Source organism: Crotalus tigris, unplaced genomic scaffold (assembly GCF_016545835.1).
Source record: "Crotalus tigris isolate CLP2741 ecotype Arizona unplaced genomic scaffold, ASM1654583v1 scf7180000018364.571795, whole genome shotgun sequence".
Classification (NCBI taxonomy): domain Eukaryota; kingdom Metazoa; phylum Chordata; class Lepidosauria; order Squamata; family Viperidae; genus Crotalus; species Crotalus tigris.
In genome coordinates this window covers 354409-375286 of record NW_024096966.1, presented here as the reverse complement: position 1 = coordinate 375286, position 20878 = coordinate 354409, and the positions used below count along the sequence as shown (strand labels likewise).

General features: G+C 35.6%; 1 protein-coding gene across 6 annotated transcripts in view; it reads right to left on the bottom strand.

The window, feature by feature from the left end:
- Nucleotides 1–20878, bottom strand: part of COL4A4 (collagen type IV alpha 4 chain) — a 76761-nt gene that overhangs the window by 33606 nt on the left and 22277 nt on the right. For all 6 annotated transcript variants that reach the window (XM_039350914.1, XM_039350918.1, XM_039350913.1 and 3 more), the window contains 18 exons: nucleotides 19325–19360; nucleotides 18432–18494; nucleotides 17962–17997; nucleotides 17507–17548; nucleotides 15947–16027; nucleotides 14049–14102; nucleotides 13243–13302; nucleotides 12534–12578; nucleotides 11310–11363; nucleotides 10551–10620; nucleotides 10350–10454; nucleotides 8502–8666; nucleotides 5715–5807; nucleotides 5081–5244; nucleotides 4043–4115; nucleotides 2257–2363; nucleotides 844–1027; nucleotides 170–238 (listed from right to left, as the gene is read on the bottom strand). In XM_039350914.1, the coding sequence (XP_039206848.1) occupies nucleotides 170–238; nucleotides 844–1027; nucleotides 2257–2363; nucleotides 4043–4115; nucleotides 5081–5244; nucleotides 5715–5807; nucleotides 8502–8666; nucleotides 10350–10454; nucleotides 10551–10620; nucleotides 11310–11363; nucleotides 12534–12578; nucleotides 13243–13302; nucleotides 14049–14102; nucleotides 15947–16027; nucleotides 17507–17548; nucleotides 17962–17997; nucleotides 18432–18494; nucleotides 19325–19360 (1501 nt within the window). The remainder of the gene's footprint in view (nucleotides 1–169; nucleotides 239–843; nucleotides 1028–2256; nucleotides 2364–4042; nucleotides 4116–5080; nucleotides 5245–5714; nucleotides 5808–8501; nucleotides 8667–10349; nucleotides 10455–10550; nucleotides 10621–11309; nucleotides 11364–12533; nucleotides 12579–13242; nucleotides 13303–14048; nucleotides 14103–15946; nucleotides 16028–17506; nucleotides 17549–17961; nucleotides 17998–18431; nucleotides 18495–19324; nucleotides 19361–20878) is intronic.

Sequence of the window (20878 nt, the reverse complement as noted above, 5' to 3'; positions counted from 1 at the left end):
ACCCAACTTTTTATTTTGGACCTTACGTTTATATTTCTGTTTTGATTCTAAAATGATTTTGCCACATGTAATTTTGTATGAAGCTAAATTATAAAGGGCTGTTTATTTTTAAAATGAAGACAATTAACTTGGTTTAGCAAAAAGAATTCTTTTATTTTTGTGGCCATACCTGGTATACCTTTAAATCCTGGTAAACCTGGATTTCCGGGATACGTTCTTCCACTTGGAAGAGTAATACCTAAAATAGAAAAAAAATTATGTGAGTCTCAACTCCCCATCTTCTGGACCATTAAACCAATAATGGTTTATTAACTGGCTGAAAATTATTTGTAAGTAAACATTCCTTCTAGTTCTGGCAACATTTTAAGTAATTGAAACACTAAATAAAATTAAACTTATTTCTAAATAAATGTACATAGATATCAATACAGGTAGTTTTTGACTTATCACCATAATTGTACCTGGAAGTTTGGTCACTAAGCAATGCAGTCATTAAGCCATTCCCTTTGCTTATAAGAAGCTGACTGCAAAGGTCACAAATAGCAATCACATGAACCAGAAGACACTGTAAAACTGTCATAAATGCAAGCCAGTTGCCAAGCACCCAAACTGTTATCACATGAATGCAGAATGGTACAATGATCATAGTTTCAAGGATAGATCATAAGTAACTTTTTTCAGCACTGCCATAACTTTGAACTGTCGTTAAATGAATGGTTGTAAGTCAAGGACTATTTGTGTTTTATTCTTATATTAGTGCTGCAATAACAGTTCTGTATTGGTGAAATATCCAATTGAAAACTGCATTTACCTTTTTTTTATTTTCAACATTAATTAGATTACCTTTTTGACCATTTGGTCCAGATGTTCCTTTCAAACCAGGGTTTCCTGGATCTCCGGGTAAGCCTGGGACTCCTTGTAGGCCCTGAATCCCAAAACCTGGTGTCCCCATTTGACCTCTTGAGCCAGGAATTCCAGGGTCTCCAGGAAATCCTTTCTCACCTTGTATAGCTCTTCCATCTTCTCCCTGTCCACCATTCAGATAAAAACAAAATAATATTTGTGATCTGAATGTCATTTAAATATTATTGCATTCATATTGATTCAAGATCCTATCTAGATGCAGTCAATTATCATGTGTGTGCAGGGTGTCTAGTCTAAATTCTAATTAGTTTAAGTCTTGTCACATAATTAACTACATGTATTAACTATATTTTATCAGAGTAGTGATCTTGGACTAAATTCACAACGAACAACTATAAAACATTTTAAAAACTTAGAATTTGATAAATTCAAGAATGAGTTCCAGCCATATGCAGGCTTGAAGGGACAAAAATATTTTGCCTGGCAGCTTAATAATGCCCACCTAACTTAAGCTTCTACTGATTGTTTTCTTTACCGCTGATGATGACAGCACTACATGTATTTATTAGGAACCAATGGCATATCCATAAACAATTAAACAAGTCAACTGCAACATGAGTAGGCCATCTCAGGCCATCTCAGTGGTAATTACTCAGTCCAGGTGAGGTTTAGAAACATCAAGCATGAATCTGCCTGAAAATTAGCCAGAGCTAGAAAACAAGTCTGCTTACAAAAATAGTTTGCCATTGTCTTATTTGTTTTGTTTTGTTTTATGTGTGTGGCTAGGGTCTAGTCTTGACACAGGTAGTCTTTGACTTACAACAGGTCGTTTAATGACTGTTCAAAGTTACAATGGCAATAAAAAATGTGACTCATGACCGTTTTTCACAGTTATGACCTTTCCAGCATCCCCATGATCATGTGATTAAAATTCAGATACTTGGCAACTAGTTCATATTTATGACCCTTGCCGTGTTCCAAGGTCATGCAATCACCTTTTGCGACCTTCTGACAAGGAAAGTCAATGGGGAAGCCAGATTCACTTAACAACCAGAGTGCTAACTTATCAACTGCAATGATTCATTTAACAACTGTGGCTAGAAAGGTCATAAAATGGGGGAAAAAACTCAGTTAACAAATATCTCACAACAGAAATCTTGGGCTTAATTGTGGTCATAAGTCGAGGACTACCTGTATGTCATGAAGATCTTCCATTGAAGGGTTAGGGAGGTTCAACCCTGTTTAGCTTCTGAGCTTCTCTATTACAGTTTTTATTATGAATTGCTGAGACCAGACACAGAGGTCCAAATATTGCCAACTCCTGAAATTTCATTGAAAAGGAACAAATACTGATTTACAATAAAAGTCAGGCTTCAAGATAATCAGATTTACTTGAGTCCCTTTATCACCCGTCAATCCTTCATCTCCAGCCCTGCCAGCAGTGCCGTTTACTCCTGGAAATCCACGTATCCCTGGAACACCTCTTTGTCCTTTTACCCCTACAAATGATGGAAAGCTTATCATAAATAGCTGAAGAAATATGTTTGTGTTACAATTCAAGCCAGCCTCAGTTAATAAGAAATATTATTTCCAATAGTTGTAGAACAAGAATATATACAAAGGAAATAATTATATTGTAATAATCAAGAAAACTGGATGCATATCATAGAGCCTGTATAGTTCAAAATTCCCTTCTGTCTTGCAAGGAATATTAACCAAAACCCCCAGTAAAAACCATCTTTAATATAGATATATAATATCTATATGGAATGTGCACAATTTTAGTCTTTTTCTTAAAAAGTTAATTATAATGCAGTCCTAATGAGACAGATGAGAACATATATTGTAAACATTTGGAATTTAGATAGGTTATAATATGTTTGAGTTTTGCAGATGCAGATATTTGTTAAAACTCAAGATGTCTTTAGAAAACTAGTATATGGTAGGTTATTTTATATAAGGAGTGGATAATTTATTTTTTGTTTTCTTTTTTGTCAAAGGCCACATTTTGAATATTTTATATTCAAAATATTCACATTTTGAATATTTTATAAGGACCTTTAAGAAAATAATAGGTGGGCTTAACTGTAGATGGACTTAAACACTAGATAGGTCCCACAGACAAAATGGGCACTACTATCTAGTCTTTCTCTTTTAATGCTTTTTCTTTCTTTCCAATACTATTACTGCTGTCATCTCTTCTTTTTCTCTTACATGTTCAAATATATGTGCAAATATATACTTCAGTGTATAGCAGATTGGACAAATTGCCTTTTTTAGGGGTTCTGAACTGATTCAAAGGGTTTTTGGAAGCATGCTGTAGGTTACCTACCTTACATAATGAAATAGAGAAATAAGTACTACTCAGTGGTGAGATATATGATAAGATGCAGATGCAGCATTCCCCACATTATTATTAACAGTGAGTTACAAAAATGAAGATGGGAGGTTTATTCTAATTATGACATAGATTACATTTTGGGAACTGACACCTATCATATAATCATTATTTATTATTTCATTTTCCATTCTATTTACATAAGGGCTATAATAAATCAAATCCAAGTACTACTTGATTGGTTTATTAAATCCAAATGTTTAACCCTATCTCACGGGATAGATGATTTGTGTTGATTTCAAGGGTCTACATAGGTCACTTTTAGGGTTAATTTTAATAAGCAATTTCTGATGGTTGAAAAGAACTTCAGAGTACCTCTTTGTAAGTAGAAAACAGAGCAACCCAGGCTCTAAATCTCAGATTTCTCTCAAATTCTCTCAGAAGGAAAATTTATAAATTCCTATCATGCACTTCGAAAGACTGCTGAAACATGCAGATGCAGACTAAATGGCAGAACACATCATGCAGGCTTAATTTTTCATTTTATGTTATCTTTGTCAGTTTCCTTGTTTCGTACTGGTAAACCAAGATCAACTCAAAATTTCCTGGTTCAGATGTAGTTTAAACAAGACATTGTAAAACATATGACTCACTGTGGAACAGGAAACTATAGGCATTATGCTTAATTAAGATAAGATAATTGCATTTGAACTAAACACAAGTACCCCATTGCTTTTAAGTATATCCTCATTTTTCTTTTTCCCAAAGTGCACTACAAGATTTGGAGATATCAAAGTAGCAATTCTCAAATCTTATAATTATAGTAGTTTGCATAATTACCTTTGATTCTTACTTCAACTGGGTCACCTTTATCTCCTTTTTCACCTGTCGGTCCAAATGGACCTGGCAATCCCTTAGAAATTTAAAAAGGTTATTGTTAAATTCACTCAATTATTTATTTGAATTAATAAAATATTGCAATTATAAACTTTATTCAATGAACAGAATGAGAAAAGAGTGTGGTGCTTACTTTCTCCTTCTACTTTATGAGAAATTTATTCTGTTTGAGAAGACAACAAACTGATTAACGTATTTCCCCCATGACATAGTCTGTAATAGTAATCTCTTAAGAAGATTATGGATATTGTTTAATGATTTGTTTTCATGGCATTCAGTTCTGTTAGAACATAGCCAATGACCTTGGTTCCCATGGGACAAAAGATTATTTTGGCTAGCAAAGCAGCTGGCAATCCCCCCTCCCCCTTCAATGTGTCAACCGAAAATGAATAGGGAAAATGGCCACAGCCATGCTCATTTATTTCCATCTAAACCTGACTGACTTAAAATGTTATTTGTTAAATTATAATTTGTACTCTACTTATAAGATACTTCAGATAATGCAATAAAAATATTAATACTTAAAAAGAAAAACATATAGTATTGAAAAAATTATTAGATAATCTATAGCTTGATTATTGTTACTGGGTCTATTTTTCTTGACCACTTCCCCAATATTTGGAATCTGCCAAGGCATCAAGAATTGTGGACATTGGGGACATCAAGTTTGGCTAACACAATAACACCACAGTGAAGGAGAAATCTATACCTGATTTCAACAATGTGCAGTTGATTTCTGTTGTTTATTAACATTTGTTGTTTATTAACATTTGAATTGGGACTACAATAAACCAGTTTGTTTCTGACAAGGAGCAAAGGTCAAGAAGACTTTTGAAAAAATTATCAAGCATCTTTTCTTCCATTTCCTTTGTTTTAATTATAATTATGAGATCATGTTATCTTATTTATACTCTTACACATATGTCTATATGTTTTCTTCTATTAATTGGTTTGATATAATTTTAAAAAGCAATTACTCACTAAGGATCCTGGTTCTCCTCTTCTACCAAGAAAACCGGGATCACCTTTTCTTCCATATTTTCCAGGTGTTCCCATTTCTCCTTTTCTGCCAGGTATTCCTGGTAGACCTTGTTTGCCAGGTGGACCACAAGGACCAAGCCCACATGAGCAGTTCCCAGGATTTCCTATATAAACAAAGCATTTACATGAAACCAGTGAGAAAACTAAATAATAGTTAACTCTGCCACCCTCCTACATGAAAAATAAACTTTACTGGAGAATGCACCCACTGTTTACATTGTTTTATTCTGTCTTTCTCCCCAACTTCACACTCCAAGGACCCTTTCAACATTATTATTATTATTATTATTATTATTATTATTATTATTATTATTACTTCATACAATCACATACCTTAACCATAGGTAATATTGAAGAAAATGTTGGTACAATGCTTCCTCAAGGGACACAAGAGGTCAGAAGAAAAAAGAGTGTGACAGAAAAAGTTGAAGGTCAGCAGTCACAGCCCTTTTCTATTATCTAGTATGGCTGATTCATTTAATTTGATGCATAGAAGAGTTCTGGCTTTAAGGACATAAATGACTCCAAACTGTAGTATTTAAATATTTGGTTTGTGAGGGGTGCGTATACTTGCCTTTCTCTCCTTTTCCACCTCTTTCTCCAGGTGATCCTCTTTGACCTTTATCTCCTGGTTCTCCAAAGGACCCTCTCCCCTTACAAGCAACACCTTGAGGATGTAAAATAATGCATGTTTATAGTATAAATGTATTTTTTCCTCTGTCGTTTTTTTTTAAAAAAAGCAAATTTATCCCTAATCTTAAGCCTGAAGAAGTAGACAGTTACTACTTCTGCTTTCTAAGACTGAGCACAGACTAAAGTCCATTTGAATTAATATTTTCTGTCTCCATTGCATCTGCATATAAATGGCTGGCATTGCTTTTCTACATTGTAGAGTAACTACAAGAAGCTGGGAAGGAAGAATCAGAATAGCCCATAAATAACTGTGAGATTTTTGCATTGTTATTTGTAGATAAAGTCTACAATTTGGGGGCTGGATATATTGATGAACTGTAGTAACTCCTTGCTTCATTGTTTAGATTTTTTTCAGCTTGTGAATCTTAATGGTATAGGTAGGCTGTCTAGAGAAGCAATAGCTACCACTATGCTGATTATTATTTATGGGAGATAAAGAATCTTTGTAGGATGACTATATGTCCCTCCTGCCTAAAAGAAGCAGTAATGAGACCATTAGTAAGGGAATCTTCCCTTAACCTTGAAGGGTTGGAAATCTATTTCCCACTTTTAAATTTATCATTTCTAGTTAACATGATCAAGAAAATAGTGAGTTCACATATCCTAACACATCTAGAGCACACAGATTAACTGTGCTCAATTCTTCTCCGTGCTGATTACTTCTGTAGATTACTGCCCAGCAACACTTAACCCAAGCCCTTTTAGGGAAAGATTGGAAGATAAAGTACATCATTGGATCAGTGGTGGGATTCAAGTATGTGAATAACTGGTTCTCTGTGTGGATGCTGCTTCCGGAAGTCCATTCTGGGCCTGGGCAACAAAAAATTAGCTACCGGTTCTGACGAAGTGGGGCAAACTGGCTGAATCCCACCACTGCATTGGATGCATTTGTGGTGGTGCAGCAAATGTTCCACTCATCTCTTTTTCATTACCACATACTGTAAGCAAAAGCATTGAAACTGGCGGTATACAAATTAATAAATCAATTCCTGTCTTGGATTGGAAGCCAATTAGACAGAACTCACTGCAATGAGTGGCATCTTCTACTGCTCTCCGAGATTCTTTTGTACTAAAGAAGTGGATAGAATTCTTATGGAATGAAATATGCCATTGGAGAACTAGATCCATGCCATTTAGGGGTGGATAAGCAGGACACCCTTCAAGAAGCTCAGTTGGATATGAGTGGATGGATTCAAGAACAGTCAACATACATTTACAGGAGCAGGACACAATGCCATCTATTTTGAAGGAGGCAGGGGTGTACTTTGCTTGAAAAAGCCTTCATGTGATCTATTTTTTTTTGACAATTTTTACACATTTTCCAATCATTCCTTTGGTGATTGTGAATCAGCTACAGAGAAACTTAGAGGTTCCATTCCAGTCACAATCAAGCATAGTTATAAGACAGAAACAGCAATGGACTCAGTTTCTTTTGATCTTTATAGATCTGTCAGCAATATTCACTAACATTAATTGTGGAATCCATTTGGGCCACTGGCAAGCATTCCAGCAGTTCCACTCTGAGCTGACTGTATGATTCCAGTCAGTAGTCATCAAATGAAAGTGGTGAATTACTTGCTTACTACATTATAGAGGGCCAAATGAGTATAGTAGTTTTCTGTACAGATAGTCCTTGACTTACAACAGTTCATTTAATGATCGTTCAAAGTTACAATGGCACTGAAAAAAGTAACTTATGACCATTTTTTCACACTTATGACCATTGCACATCCCCAAGATCATATGATCAAAATTCAGATGCTCGGTAACTACTTCATATCTATGACAGTTACAGTGTCCTGATCGCTTTTTACAACCTTTTGACAAGCAAAGTCAATGGGAAAACCAGATTCACTTAACAACTGTGTTACTAACTTAACAACTGCAGTGATTCATTTAACAAAGGTGGCAAGAAAGGTCATAAAGTGGGGCAAAATTCACATAACAAATGTCTAACTTAGCAACAGAAATTTTGGGCTCAATTGTGGCCGTAAGTCAAGGACTACCTGTATTCTGCCCTAAGTTAGGTATGAGTATCAGTAGCATAGTTTATTTAATGTTGCTTTGCTGATTATATTCCTGCTATTTATTGCTCACTGTTTTGATTTTCCAGTCTAGACTGAGAGAGAATGATCCCAAGACAACCAACTGTCTTCTATTTCAAGGGAAGGGCTAGAATTTGGATTTCCCTGCTCCTAGCCCCGTGCCCTAAATAATACACCACACATATTCTCTCAGGTTCTCTCTATCTGGACAGGCAGAGTGGGAATGGAGTCAAGGATGACTATGATGGAATGAAAATGTCTTATAAAATAAGCCTGTTCCTATGCTGTCCTTGCCACCACACACTCACAAATAAGGTAAGATTGATTCTATATCAAAAATTGTGTTCTATTTAGTTGAAGTATATTCATATTCCTTGCTTTAGAGTAGGCATGTCAAACTGCCGGCCCGCGGGCTGGATGCGTCACGCCGAAACCGCACCCACCCCATTGCCGGCAATAGGGAAAAAGTCCCAATATGTTGCGCAACATCACATGACATCACGAGTTTAACATGCCTGCTTTAGAGGAAATGTTATAGAAAATGTTGGCTGCTTTCGGGTGATATTCTGGAATTATTAATCATTCAATTCTCATGCAATGCTTCAATATTTGGCTTATCTTACCAGGTGGGCCAGGCAAGCCCCGTTGTCCTGGTACTCCTGGAAAACCAGGTAATCCTGGAGATCCTGGCCTTCCTGGAGATGTACTAGATTGAGCTGAGAGACCAGGGCTACCATGAAAGCCTTGAGGACCCTCTACACCCAATGCACCTTTGGGACCAGGAAAGCCTATAGAAGAAAGAGAAATGAGTATACAATGAGCCTTGAAACAGAAAAAATAATAATTTAATTTAAGAAAAAACACTATCTGTCAGAAGAAGGTCTACTAGATCTAGATGGTAAGAAATCTAGATGATTCCAGGATAACAGGAAAAAAAGAGTTTTTTCTGTAACTCTTTGCTTCCATGCAGGCCAGCTCAAAAACAGTCTATTGTTTTGAACTGTTCATTTATTGAACATTTTAACATGATTCCATTTGTATTACAGCCGCCTTAATTTCTTGATTCTTCGGATTTTTATTTAAATTATTTTTTCAAGTATGTCAGTGAAAGCAAGTTAATTGCTTTCTTGCAAATAAAAGTAGATTCCTACACTTGATTTTTCATATTCACAGATTAGATTTTTTTCTGTAGACTTTATCTCTATAAATCAGTTTTAATGGTTTTGATGGCAACATTCATGTTTACCCATTCCAAAATCAATACTTCGCTATAGTCTCTTAAAATAAATCTTATTAGTAGTTACATGCATGATACTGCAACTCTTTCCACATTTCCTCGGTTATAAATTCCTGCTGAACCAATAAGAACTGACACCTAAACCGATATATTGCAGAAATGTATAAATTAGCTGAACTTTATTGCAAATGAAACCGCCCTTCGTTGGGTGCCTAAAATTGCCCGCATGGCCACATTGTATACCAGCGGAAGTTCCAGATACCTTTCAAAGTTAGCCCCATGTAAACTCGGGGTCTGTAAATGTGATTTATCACTATGTGTCTATTGATGATTGATTTATGTGAATTACAAGCTGCCAGTGTTTTTGGATTTAGCTTAGTCTAAATCCAAAACAAGAAGTAAACCTCACACACACCAGCACTGATGATGTGCCTAGTCAGATAGTGAAACATCAACAAGCAAACAATCAAGTTCAGAGAGCACCAAGAACTCCACATAATCAATCCCAACCCTCCCCCCAACCTAAAACATAGTTACAAAAAGATCCTTGAAAAAAAAGTGAAACAGAACCAAAACAAAAAAAAAAATGATGTGAAGTTGCTGGTGTCTATTTTGTGACAGCAGATGGATCAAATTGCCAAGGTCAGGCTTTTAATGACCATGTCAATTAGCAAACAGGTACAGAAGGGCAATGCTTTAAATGTAATAATAAAAAATTGCTTTGGAGCATTAAGAATGTGCATCTTGCACATATCTGCAATTCCATAAAGCAAATTTGCCTTTATTTGGGATTAGTTGCAACTATAAACAGCATCCGTTCATCCCAAGAAAAGATGCAGCCATTTTACTTTTTGTCTTTAAATCCTAAGCCCTGCATAGCCCTAAAGACTAACACACTATTGGAATTAATTAGATATTCTTGTAGAATGCAGAGAATTATAACCAACAGTTACTTTCTTAAACAAGGAAATGAAACAACATTTAAAAGCAGTAACATCAGTAAGAAGATTCTGTATGTCAGCATCCATTAGCAAAAAAAAAAATGTAAACAATTAACAAGTGACTATCTCTGGTTTAAAATCTTGCTAAAATATCCAAAGCATTAGTTTTTATGCAAGAAATTATATATACAATTTTCATTTCAGAATGTGTCTCTATAATATCTGTGGAAAGAGTTGAAAACAAAGGGTACCATTTAATTCCATCTAAATAAGATAGTTAAAATGTCTCTTACTGACTCCATCTTCCCCTTGCCTTCCTTTGTCACCAGGAGAACCAGGCAATCCATCTGTTCCTCTCTCTCCAGAAAATCCAGGGTCTCCTGGGTCTCCCTGAATACCTGTACAGGATAATTGAAAGTATACTTGCATTTAAAATAACTGGATTTTATTACGATTTATGGGAAATGAATATAATGTAACAAGATTTGCTTAACCCTTTGGTCCAGTGTGTGTAGTTCTTCGAGATCCTGGTGGTCCAGGCTGCCCTTTCTCTCCAGGATCCCCCTATAAAAATAGCAACGCTTTGTGACATTTCCCCAGAGGAGTGTTCCTTGACCTTAGCATTTTTAAGATGTGTGGATTTCAACTCCCAGAATTCCCCTGTCAACGCTGCAAATATTGTATATTCTTGCTTTTGACAATATGCAGAATTGTCTGGTAAATATGGGGTTAATAAAGAGCAGAAGGGGCGTTGGGGGTAAAGCCCGGGAAAGAAAGAGGAAGAAAACATTTGACCTTCACACTAATTGGATAGTGTGAGATATGACGGCTAATTTAGGGAGGGAACATGCTGATAATTTAACTGCTCAGAGGAAGAGAACTTAGATCCTAGCATCCCTCCGTTGTGCCTGTGCCGACATTTTGTAACAATAAAAGACTTTTAGGAAAATAAATGCCTGGAAGTTCTTTGGAATGTTTCATTAGCTGGAACCACAACATCCCCAGCCAGAAGGGCATCTTAAAATTGCCAAGGTTGAGAAACACTGCCCTAGAACAACACAAGGTAAATGATGAACTTGACCAACTATACATAATTGCTTCAAATAAAATGACCCTATTGCATTGCTTTGCAATGGTACATGTTGAATAAAAATGGATAGAAATATAAACCTGAAATCGTAATTGATTTCATTGCTTTTAGTGTATAAAAAGGCAGGGGAAGGAGAGGAACAACAAATTTAATTATAACTAACCTTAATGCCTGTCAAGCCATCTTGACCAGGAATTCCATGTGTTCCAGTTATACCCTGAAACAAATTGTTGAATGTGTTTGATTGTTTAAGAAAATAAAGTAAATTCAAGTTATTAGGAATCCAAAATAATTGGAAAATATTTTTAATACCTCACAGATTGTGGAAGGTGTGTATATTATTAACACGGCAACTGGACAAAACTATGAGTATATCCTTTGCACTGATTGCAATAGAGTAAATAAAGCCAGATTAAAAACTTATGGACACTATTTCAATGGTAATCAGATAATTCTGTAAGAAAGTTATTAAGTTTCTAATTCTCCAGGCACTGTTTTTCAGAGAAACATACATACCTTTGATGCTGAAAATTACATATTAGCAACCTAACTATTAACCATTAACAGTCTTAACCCCCATTAATAACCAGCATTATTATATCAATAGAAAGTCAGAACTTTCAGCACAGTAAAGATTCAAATTTATTATGAAAAAGACTTTTCTTTAATTAGCATAAGATTTTGCTGTTTTTGAAATACCTTTGTCATCTTTTGCCTCCATTTTCATACCTTGGAAATGGCTATAAGACATCTACACAATTCTCTTAGTTTATTTGATGAGATCTTGCTGAAATTTTAAACTTGGCTAACTTTAATCTCTAGAACATTTATGAAGAAATTGAAAAGCATCAGCGCATCTTTCTGGAGAGCTCTACTTTTTATATTTTGGTATTGTGACGAGTGTCCAATTACTCTTATTTTCTCCTCTCTGTTTTCATCCAATTACCTAGTCAGTGGTTCTCAACCTGTGGGTCGGGACCCCATTTGGGGTTGAACGACCATTTCACGGGGGTCGCCAAACAATGCAGTCCACCATTTTTTTCCCCTTTTCCTTAGCTGTGCTACTCCCTTTTATTCTATTGGCTTTTGAAAGCCAACAGAATAGACTCTCTTGAATAGAGTCTAATTCTATTGGCTTTCAAAAGCCAATAAGAATTGTCCAGGCTGTCTCTGCCCTGCTGAGCCCGCCAAAAGTCCCATTCTGCAAACGGTGCTGCACCAGTTGAGTAGTCCTTGATTTACGACCGGTTGAATAGTCCTCAACCTACGACCAGTTGGGAGTCGCGGCATTAAAAAGATTGAGAACCACTGTCATAGATGGATCCATTCACCTTTTTTAAAAAAAACCCTACAGATAAGCAATGCAATTTCTGTATATTGTATCTACCTTGTTTCCTGGTAAACCTGGAGAACCATATGAGCCAGGAATTCCCTAGAGGAATTAAGGAATAAAAAGATAGTAAAAGGTTTGACAAAAGCTGTACCTCAAGAAAAATATAAAAATAAAGCATTATTTAGATTTTCCAATAAACCAAAACATTGTTTTATACGGGGCAGAAAAGATGCCTGATGATAGATGAATTACATAAATGACAAATAAATGAGAATCTATAAAATACTTTCACTTAATCACAATAAAGAATGCTGTACTCATTCATTAGAATATAGTCAAAAAATTGATGTTTTATTTTTTCTGGTTGCTGGCTACCAATTTTTTAAAACTTGGTAATTTTAAGATGTGTGGACATCAATTCCCAGAATTCCCCAACCATTCCACATATCTTAAATTTAAAATTTGAGAAACCCTGCTCTACATAAAGATTTTGCTTATTTAGGAAAATAAAAACAAAATAGTATTTGAAAGCAGAATTTCCTTTATTTACTTGTGTATGTGGATTTAAAATAGAAGCGGCAGGCTCTTTCACAATGCTTAACGGATGGCTCATAAATTAAGCATTCCATATATCAGTTTGCAATAATACTTCATAAAATCACTATTTAAAAATCCAATATAGAGGATAATAGAAAGTATACAACTTTTTTTTAAAAAAATTCACCATTAAAATGAGATAAAGATAGCATTTTTAATTTCTTACCTGCTCTCCAGGAAAACCAGGAATCCCATTATCACCCTTGTCTCCAATTGCAAATGCACCCTGTTATGTTTCAAAATACACCAGTTACATAATTTCAAGATTGGTTGCCATTCACTTCCAATAAAATTAGCAAATGGAACACTAGGATTGCAGTTACAGAGGTGAGCATATTGTTAAAGAGGGCCTTTTTCCTAATTCTGAAAAAAGAAATAAGACCCTCATCTCATTACTTCCAAAGACCCATTGATACTATGCCATTTAAGTCAGGTGTCTCTTACCCAAGAACAATTAATGTAAGTGCATCCTTTCTAGTCATTTTTTAAAGAGATTTAGCAAAATATTGCTTAATCTTGGCAGTTTGAAGATGTGTGGACTTCAACTCCCAGAATTCCCCAGCCATATTTTCAAAAAAACACTGGCTTGGAAATATGCAGCTGAGCTGCTCTTTTTCATAGGAAAAAAAAATCTAAATTAAATTAGATACGCCACTTGCCTAATTCAAACCTACTCTAATTACAAATATATAGAATAGGGGAAAAATATATAGAGTAGGTTTTCCACATGTATTTTGTTGAAAAAGCAACCTATATCATTTGGGGACCATGGCATTCTTTCCCAATATCTTTTGTGTTGTAATGTGAAGTCAAATCCAACATACATCTTACTCAGGGGGATTGGCAGCTGATAAAATGAAGTTACATCATGATAAATATACATTTAACTAAAAATGTTCCTTCTTAGCATTCTTGGTAAGTAGAATGATGAAATGAATGTTATCAATTCATTCATGAAAACTTATCACTTACTTTGTGGCCACGCAATCCTCTTGAGCCAATAGATCCAGGCATTCCCTTTATTCCCTAAAGATTAAAGTGTTTTTGCTTTAATATTGCTTAAATAGTACAATTTTAGCTCTGTCATACCCTGTTTTGAAATGCACTCATTTTAAAAAGTATAAATTGAAAAGATTAAATATTTTTTTCCTTCAAAATCTATCTTATACTAGAAGCTGTTTTGCTACAGGGAATAATTGGTGGATTTCACCTGTTACACTAAACCATGATTTGTTTAAATTGTTTATTTAGTAACCCATAATAGCCTGGTTCATACATAATATTAACAGATTGGAGGTAAGCAGCCTATGGTGTTACATTAATTGCTGAACTACAATTCCCAGGATCCTCACCGTTAGCCCTGTTTCCTAGCTTCTGGAGTATCACAAATTGTCTATTGTTGCTATAGATGTTGGTTTACAAATATCAGTGACATTAATATGAATCTCATGAATTATGGTCATCAGTCATGCTGATTTTTTAAGTGGGTCATCAGTCATGCTGGATGTTAAGCAATCACATGATTGTACCCAATTTTATGATCTTTTTTTTTTTACAAAGTTTGCTAAGTGAATGTGGTAATTATTAAATTAATCCAATGTCTGCAAAGGGTGCTTTTTGCCAAAAACTGGAAGTAAGCAACTATTTCTGGCAAAAAAATGTTGTAAAATAAATAATGCAAATGGTTCTAAGTGCAGCTTGTTGCTGAGCAGTCAAGATGCAATCACATGACCTCAAGGGAGTGGCTGTTGGAACTTCTAATCTGGGTTTTAATTAGCCATGGGAAGGTCTGCTGGAACTAAGTCAAGGGCTAACATGTATGTAGTCCTGTATGTACCCTTGCTTAGTGTAATGTAAAATTAGCCATTGCCTTGAACATTGTAATCAAATATCTAGAAGACCCTGGTAAACCAGGAGAGGAAAAAGGGCCATCACCCAGGAGAGGAAAAAGGACATCTCAGTCTGGGGAGGAGGGAGGCATGAGACTTGGAGCAATTCGGGCTTACCAATAAAGGCAAATATTTGTAGCTCAGGGTTGAAATGAGGGCCCCTTGATGCTCTCTGAGCTGGTTGTTTTTTTTTTTTTTTTTGCAAACCTTTCAACACCCACACTAGGTAATATCAGTGCTAGACCTGATGATATTATCTAGTTTGGGTAATGAAATGTTTGCAAGAAAAGAACCAAATTCAGAGAACACCAAGGACCCTTCAATTCTGCCTTAATTATCCTGGTTATAAGTTGAGCAAGAAAATTGGTTTGATAGGTTTTCAAGATTCTGCTACATTACCCTTTCCAAAATTCCAAGGGGTCCTTGTTTCCTATCTATGTCAGCCTTGCAAGGCTTGACAAGTATATAAATTCTATAGTAGTATTACTTGCAAAATGCTAATATAAATTTAGCTGCTTAGGATGCTAATATACAAGTATCTGTCTCTACAAGAAACTTCTGCCATAGCTATTAGAGTGATTCCAATGAATTGAGTTTCCCTTCAATTGGTAGGCTTATTGTTATACTCAAATAGAGCAGCATGGTGGCCTAGTGGTGAAGACGCCTGCCTCCCACTTGGAAGGTTGAGACTTTAATCCTAGTTAATGGCAGATATTTCTCTCCCAGGGTGTAAAAAAAAAAAAATCTGCTGTGAACTCTGTATGAGGTCAGGAAGGGCATCTGGCCAGTACACGCTCAGCTCCATCCAGTCACCCTGACTCTACCATGAATTAAGGGATTACAGGGTTGTAAGAAGGGAGGTTTTTTTATGTTCAAATACATTTCTAATGGCATCATATTATTAAACAAGTGCAAAAAACAATTAGACAAATGTTACATTGTATTATTGGTTTGCAATCATAAATTTTATAATGCACATACCTTTTCTCCCTTTAAGAGTCTAGAACTAGGCGGTCCAACCAATAATGGCTGTCCTGGAGATCCTGGAGGTCCTACATCACCCTACAAAGGTTGGAAAGAGCAAACAGAGTGAACAGCCTAACAAAAGTGAGTTGCAGATCCCTAATCTGTAGTACAAGAACCTGGCACTCATCTCTGATAATTCCTTCTCATGTCATCTCTTTTTCTATGTAATATTTTAAAATTCAGAGATTATTACCTATCCATGAGAGAATGAAGTAATTGAGATTTTCAAGTTTTCCTTGCTTGCTGAAGATAACAAGCTGTATACTTTAGTGTTTGTTTTTTTAAAAAAAAAATAATAGAACCATAGTATCATTTAAATGTAGTTTTAGAAGAAGCCATTTAGGTAACTGATTGCAAATGCTTGCTCAAAATAGGAATCCAATTGAAACAATTTCACTCTATAGCTGTTTAGCTTCCACTTGAACATATCAATTAAACTGAGAGTGAAACAATTTTGGTTAACATTCAGTCACATTCTGACTTCTTGAAACTTGATTGTTTTTATCCTAGACTCTAGAAGGATGGATAATATTTTTGACCATTTCCTGTTTGACATTATTTCAGGTATTTCAAGAATGCTATCCCTCTCAGTCTCTTTCATTGCTCTGAATCCTTATTAAAATGCAATACCTATAATTGGACAAATACTCATTAAGGGGTGTAATGAATGCAGAACAAAGTGGAATAATTGTGTCTTATAATCTGGAGAATTCTTGTGATGCAGTTTAAATCTGTATTTAAATTTGGAGCCATTCAAATTGTTGACTCACACTCAACTTGCTAATCAATTACTATTCAAAAATCTGGGATGTCATAAACGATTTAGTAGAGATTATATTAGATCTGGTTCACTTGAAAATAAACTTCAGATTCTATTCAGACTAAATAGAAGATTAAGTAGAATTCATTTCTTTGCAGAATGATAATACATTTTAATGCTTCTTTTACGATAAAGCTCTGCTTGTGTTTTCTCCATTCCAAATTTAGCCCCTCACAATAAACTCACTACCTAGAACAGTGGTGGCGACCCTATGGCACGGGTGCCAGAGGTGGCACTTGGAGCCCTCTCTGTGGGCACACGTGCCGTTGCCCCAGCCTTGCCTCCCCCCACACCCCCTCCTCTCCCTGAAGGAGAGTCGCCCTTGAGCGTGGCCCACATGGAGCTGCGCAGCCAAGGACATGGCAACCAGGCAGCATAGACAAGACTCTGTCCTCACATCCCATCATGCAATTGATGCTGCAGGACACAGGCAGAGGGTGTGGCCGCCTTAGCGCTGCTGGGCTGCTTGGACAATCTGCGGTGGGCCTTGGAGGCGGTAAGTGGTCCTGTGCGCAGGCAGGGTGAGGGATGGGGGGCAGAGCGGGGGCAGTTTTTGGGCACTTGATCTCTAAAAGGTTCGCCATCACTGACCTAGAAATTTTAAACAGCTCAATTTATGAAAAAGAAAAGTTGCAATTTGTTGTTTACTGCTAAATATTTTAATGTACAAACTTCACTTGCCACTTTTTTCTTACCGGTTCTCCCTTTTGTCCTTCCACTCCAATTCCTGGATTCCCCTAATGAAATATCAGTATATTAAAAGAAGGAAAATACACTGATTATTCACTTTAGATAATACACTAAATTCACATGAGAACAACAGAAATATTTTTCACTTGGACCCCACCCTCATTTAATAGATTGATGTCTGGTAAATCTTTGTCAGTTTGTCTGGTAAATCAAGGATTTACTGCAAATATTTAGATTAATTCTACAATTCTATAAATCATATATTTACAGTTTTAAAGGATGTCCCCTGCCTCCATGATCCATTAAATCAGAATTTTACTCTGTTGGTATATCCTTTTATATTAAAATATATCATTATAATTTAATTTTAGGATTTTTTTGAAAAAAATGAAGAGTATTTCCAAAAGTAATTATCAATATGAAGGCGTTGTAAACTTTTCAGGAACAAAAAATCTCTCACCTGTTCACCTGATAAACCAGGTTGACCTTGAAAACCCTGTGAAAAGAAGAACGTTGATATAATCAGACCTGGTACTCTCTGTCCTGTTCTTGTTCTTAATATTTTCCCCTACTAATATGTTGCACTGTTCAAACATATCCTCTGCAGAATATGGACCAGAACTATTTTTCCCTGATTGTCTTTATTGCAGATAAAGAAGCTTTACTTTTGACACTGCTAGAGGAGGATAGATGGGTATAAGCAAAGAAAAATAATTTTCAATAAACTTTGTACAGATTAAAAATGGATTTGTTTGTAAAATTTACTAGAGAATGGGCAAACTGCCAACAGAATTATTGACAGGAAGGAACATCCAATCTCAGATCATCTCTGTTGCTCCTATGGAATTGATGCACAGGAGAACTGGGAGATAAAAGACAGGCAGATTCTAACATGGTGTCAGTTAAGAGGTTAAAATGTGAAAATTATACCTGTTCCCCTGGTAGGCCTGGGAATCCAGATGGACCTCTGTGTCCCTTTTCTCCTCTACGACCCTAAGTACAATCACACAATATTATGCTTATTAATAACAAGTAACATTTTGTTTTCCTCAGGAGAAAGTTGTGCTAGGTATGGAAAAGCTCTCATAATGTACCCACTTACTCGTCCCACTAACTGGAATTGCTAGAAGACAATAATCCAGACACCAGCAACAACCAACTAATTTATTTGTATGATGATAATGTTCTAGAATATAAGCTATCATTATAGTACATGAATAAAATAATGTCTCAACTATGGGTCAGGAGTTACAAATGCAACAGAGGGAAATTAATATCTCTGTGTGGAATTTGATAATGAGTAAAATGGTGTCAAGTAATTTAATCACAAGTTTGCCCACCATTTGGAGCATCTGCAATACATAGCAATAGCATGTTATTTTGGGCAGGCAGCACAATGAAAGGATGAAAACTTTTTCTGAAATCAGTCTAGTTGCCAAAACAAGCCAATGAACAAAACCCCTACAGGTGGAACTTTGAAAGAGGACAATCCTGTGCCTCAACAATTTGATGCTCTCTCATATTTATTGTTAATGTGGCTTCTTAGCTTCTTTCGAAAAAGGTTGGCAAGATATGGCTTACAAATTACAACTTTTATGTGGAAATCATTCTAAGAATCCCTGAGGTGGTAGCAAACTAAGTTACCAATTATAACATATGCAGATTCTCACATAAGTCTGAGCCTAGCCATACAAACACTGCTAATAAGTCAAGTGATGAACTGTGATGTGGGTTACTACCTCTGCAGAGCATTTCAAACTAGATGGAAAAGCTGAAAATGAAAGTAATGTATTTCCACCATACAAACTGATGAAGGAGCTTACAGGCATGCCTTGAGGTCCAGGGTCCCCTCTTTCTCCCTGTAACCACAATCAGTATGTTAGATGAAAGATAATACTTATTGGTAACAATTATTACGATTTAATGATTTAAATTTAAAAATGATTTAAAATGATTCTAAAATTATTCAAAAAAGGAAACTAAGAGGTACATAGAAAGAATAAGCACAGAGTAAAAATAAATCTAAAAATAATGTAAATAATTATCTAAATAATTTAAATAATTATTTTATTCCATTCTGGTTTATTTCACTTTTTTTGTGATTCTTATATTGGAGTGACAATCATTGATGCACAGATAAGATCATTGTTTTTAATTTAACAATCCATAATTTTTCCATATACGTATTAAAACTAGTTTTGATATTTCTAGTCATATGTCAGTTTTGATATTTCTAGTCATATGTATGTACTCCAAATTAAAGCACACAGTTCTATAGAACCCACTTTCAAATAAGTATGAATGAGATTTCATCCCCATAACCTTTTGTCTTCCCATTTGCAGTACTCCAACAACAACCCCACTGACTGGATAAAGTGGCCATAATGTGGCTTCCACAGCAGGGATCTGTCATCTTCTCCTTGTTGTTGAATTTAATCTGGAGAAGACGACAAGACAGCCACCTTTCTTCCAGTCTTTGCAAATGCTGGCTTCCTTAGAAATGGGAGCAAAATTCGGTAAGTGAAATACAATGGGATTTTTGGAAGGGGTGGGGAGGAAGCCACTAATTAAGTGTATAGCATTTCAGTGATTGTAAGTTCTGACCAGAAACTGTACATGAAAAGTACATGTCTAAATAACATGGCAGTTATTTTTAGCTTCCCAACTTGGAATGATGCCTGCTGTAGTTGGTTGGGAAGTGTCTCTTATCCACTTTCCTTACAACTCCAGACATGGCAGGGAATCTCTCAGGATGTCGGTCAATTCGGCAGCTGAGTCACTCTATACTAATTGCATCGCTCCTTTTGTTTATAATGAAAAAAATAAAATTCATTCATAAAGTGACAGGTTTTATTGTGTTAGAAACATATCCCTGTAGGCACCGTAATTTCATTTCTGAAATAGAGTCAATAAAGGTTTTAGCATTCCATTGATAACAGGACTGGGCTCCGATCACATTGTTTGCCTGAAATTACTTTTTGTCAGGGAAATGCCATATTAATAGGGAATTTTTCACACTTCCCTTCCTTCCCCTCACAATAAACTATATCAATAAAGATATACTTTAAAAGACAATGTTTATCCAGCCATTTTATTTTCCACTTAGCAATCCTAATAAAAAGATTGTAAAAGCCTGTGACTTAGTCTTCATCATTTTAAAATAATAAAAATATACCTGTAGTCTAAAAGTGTGCATGTAAAGTATACTCATGGTTAAGAAAACATTGAAAATGAATTCATGATTAATCAACCTGGATTAAATTCCTTTTCACAGCAGCTGCATGTGTTATACCAGGGCTTTTCAACCTTTTCACCCATTGTACCACTTTTAGGATATGGCAATATCCGAGTACCACCAGTCGCCTAGCAAAGTATCA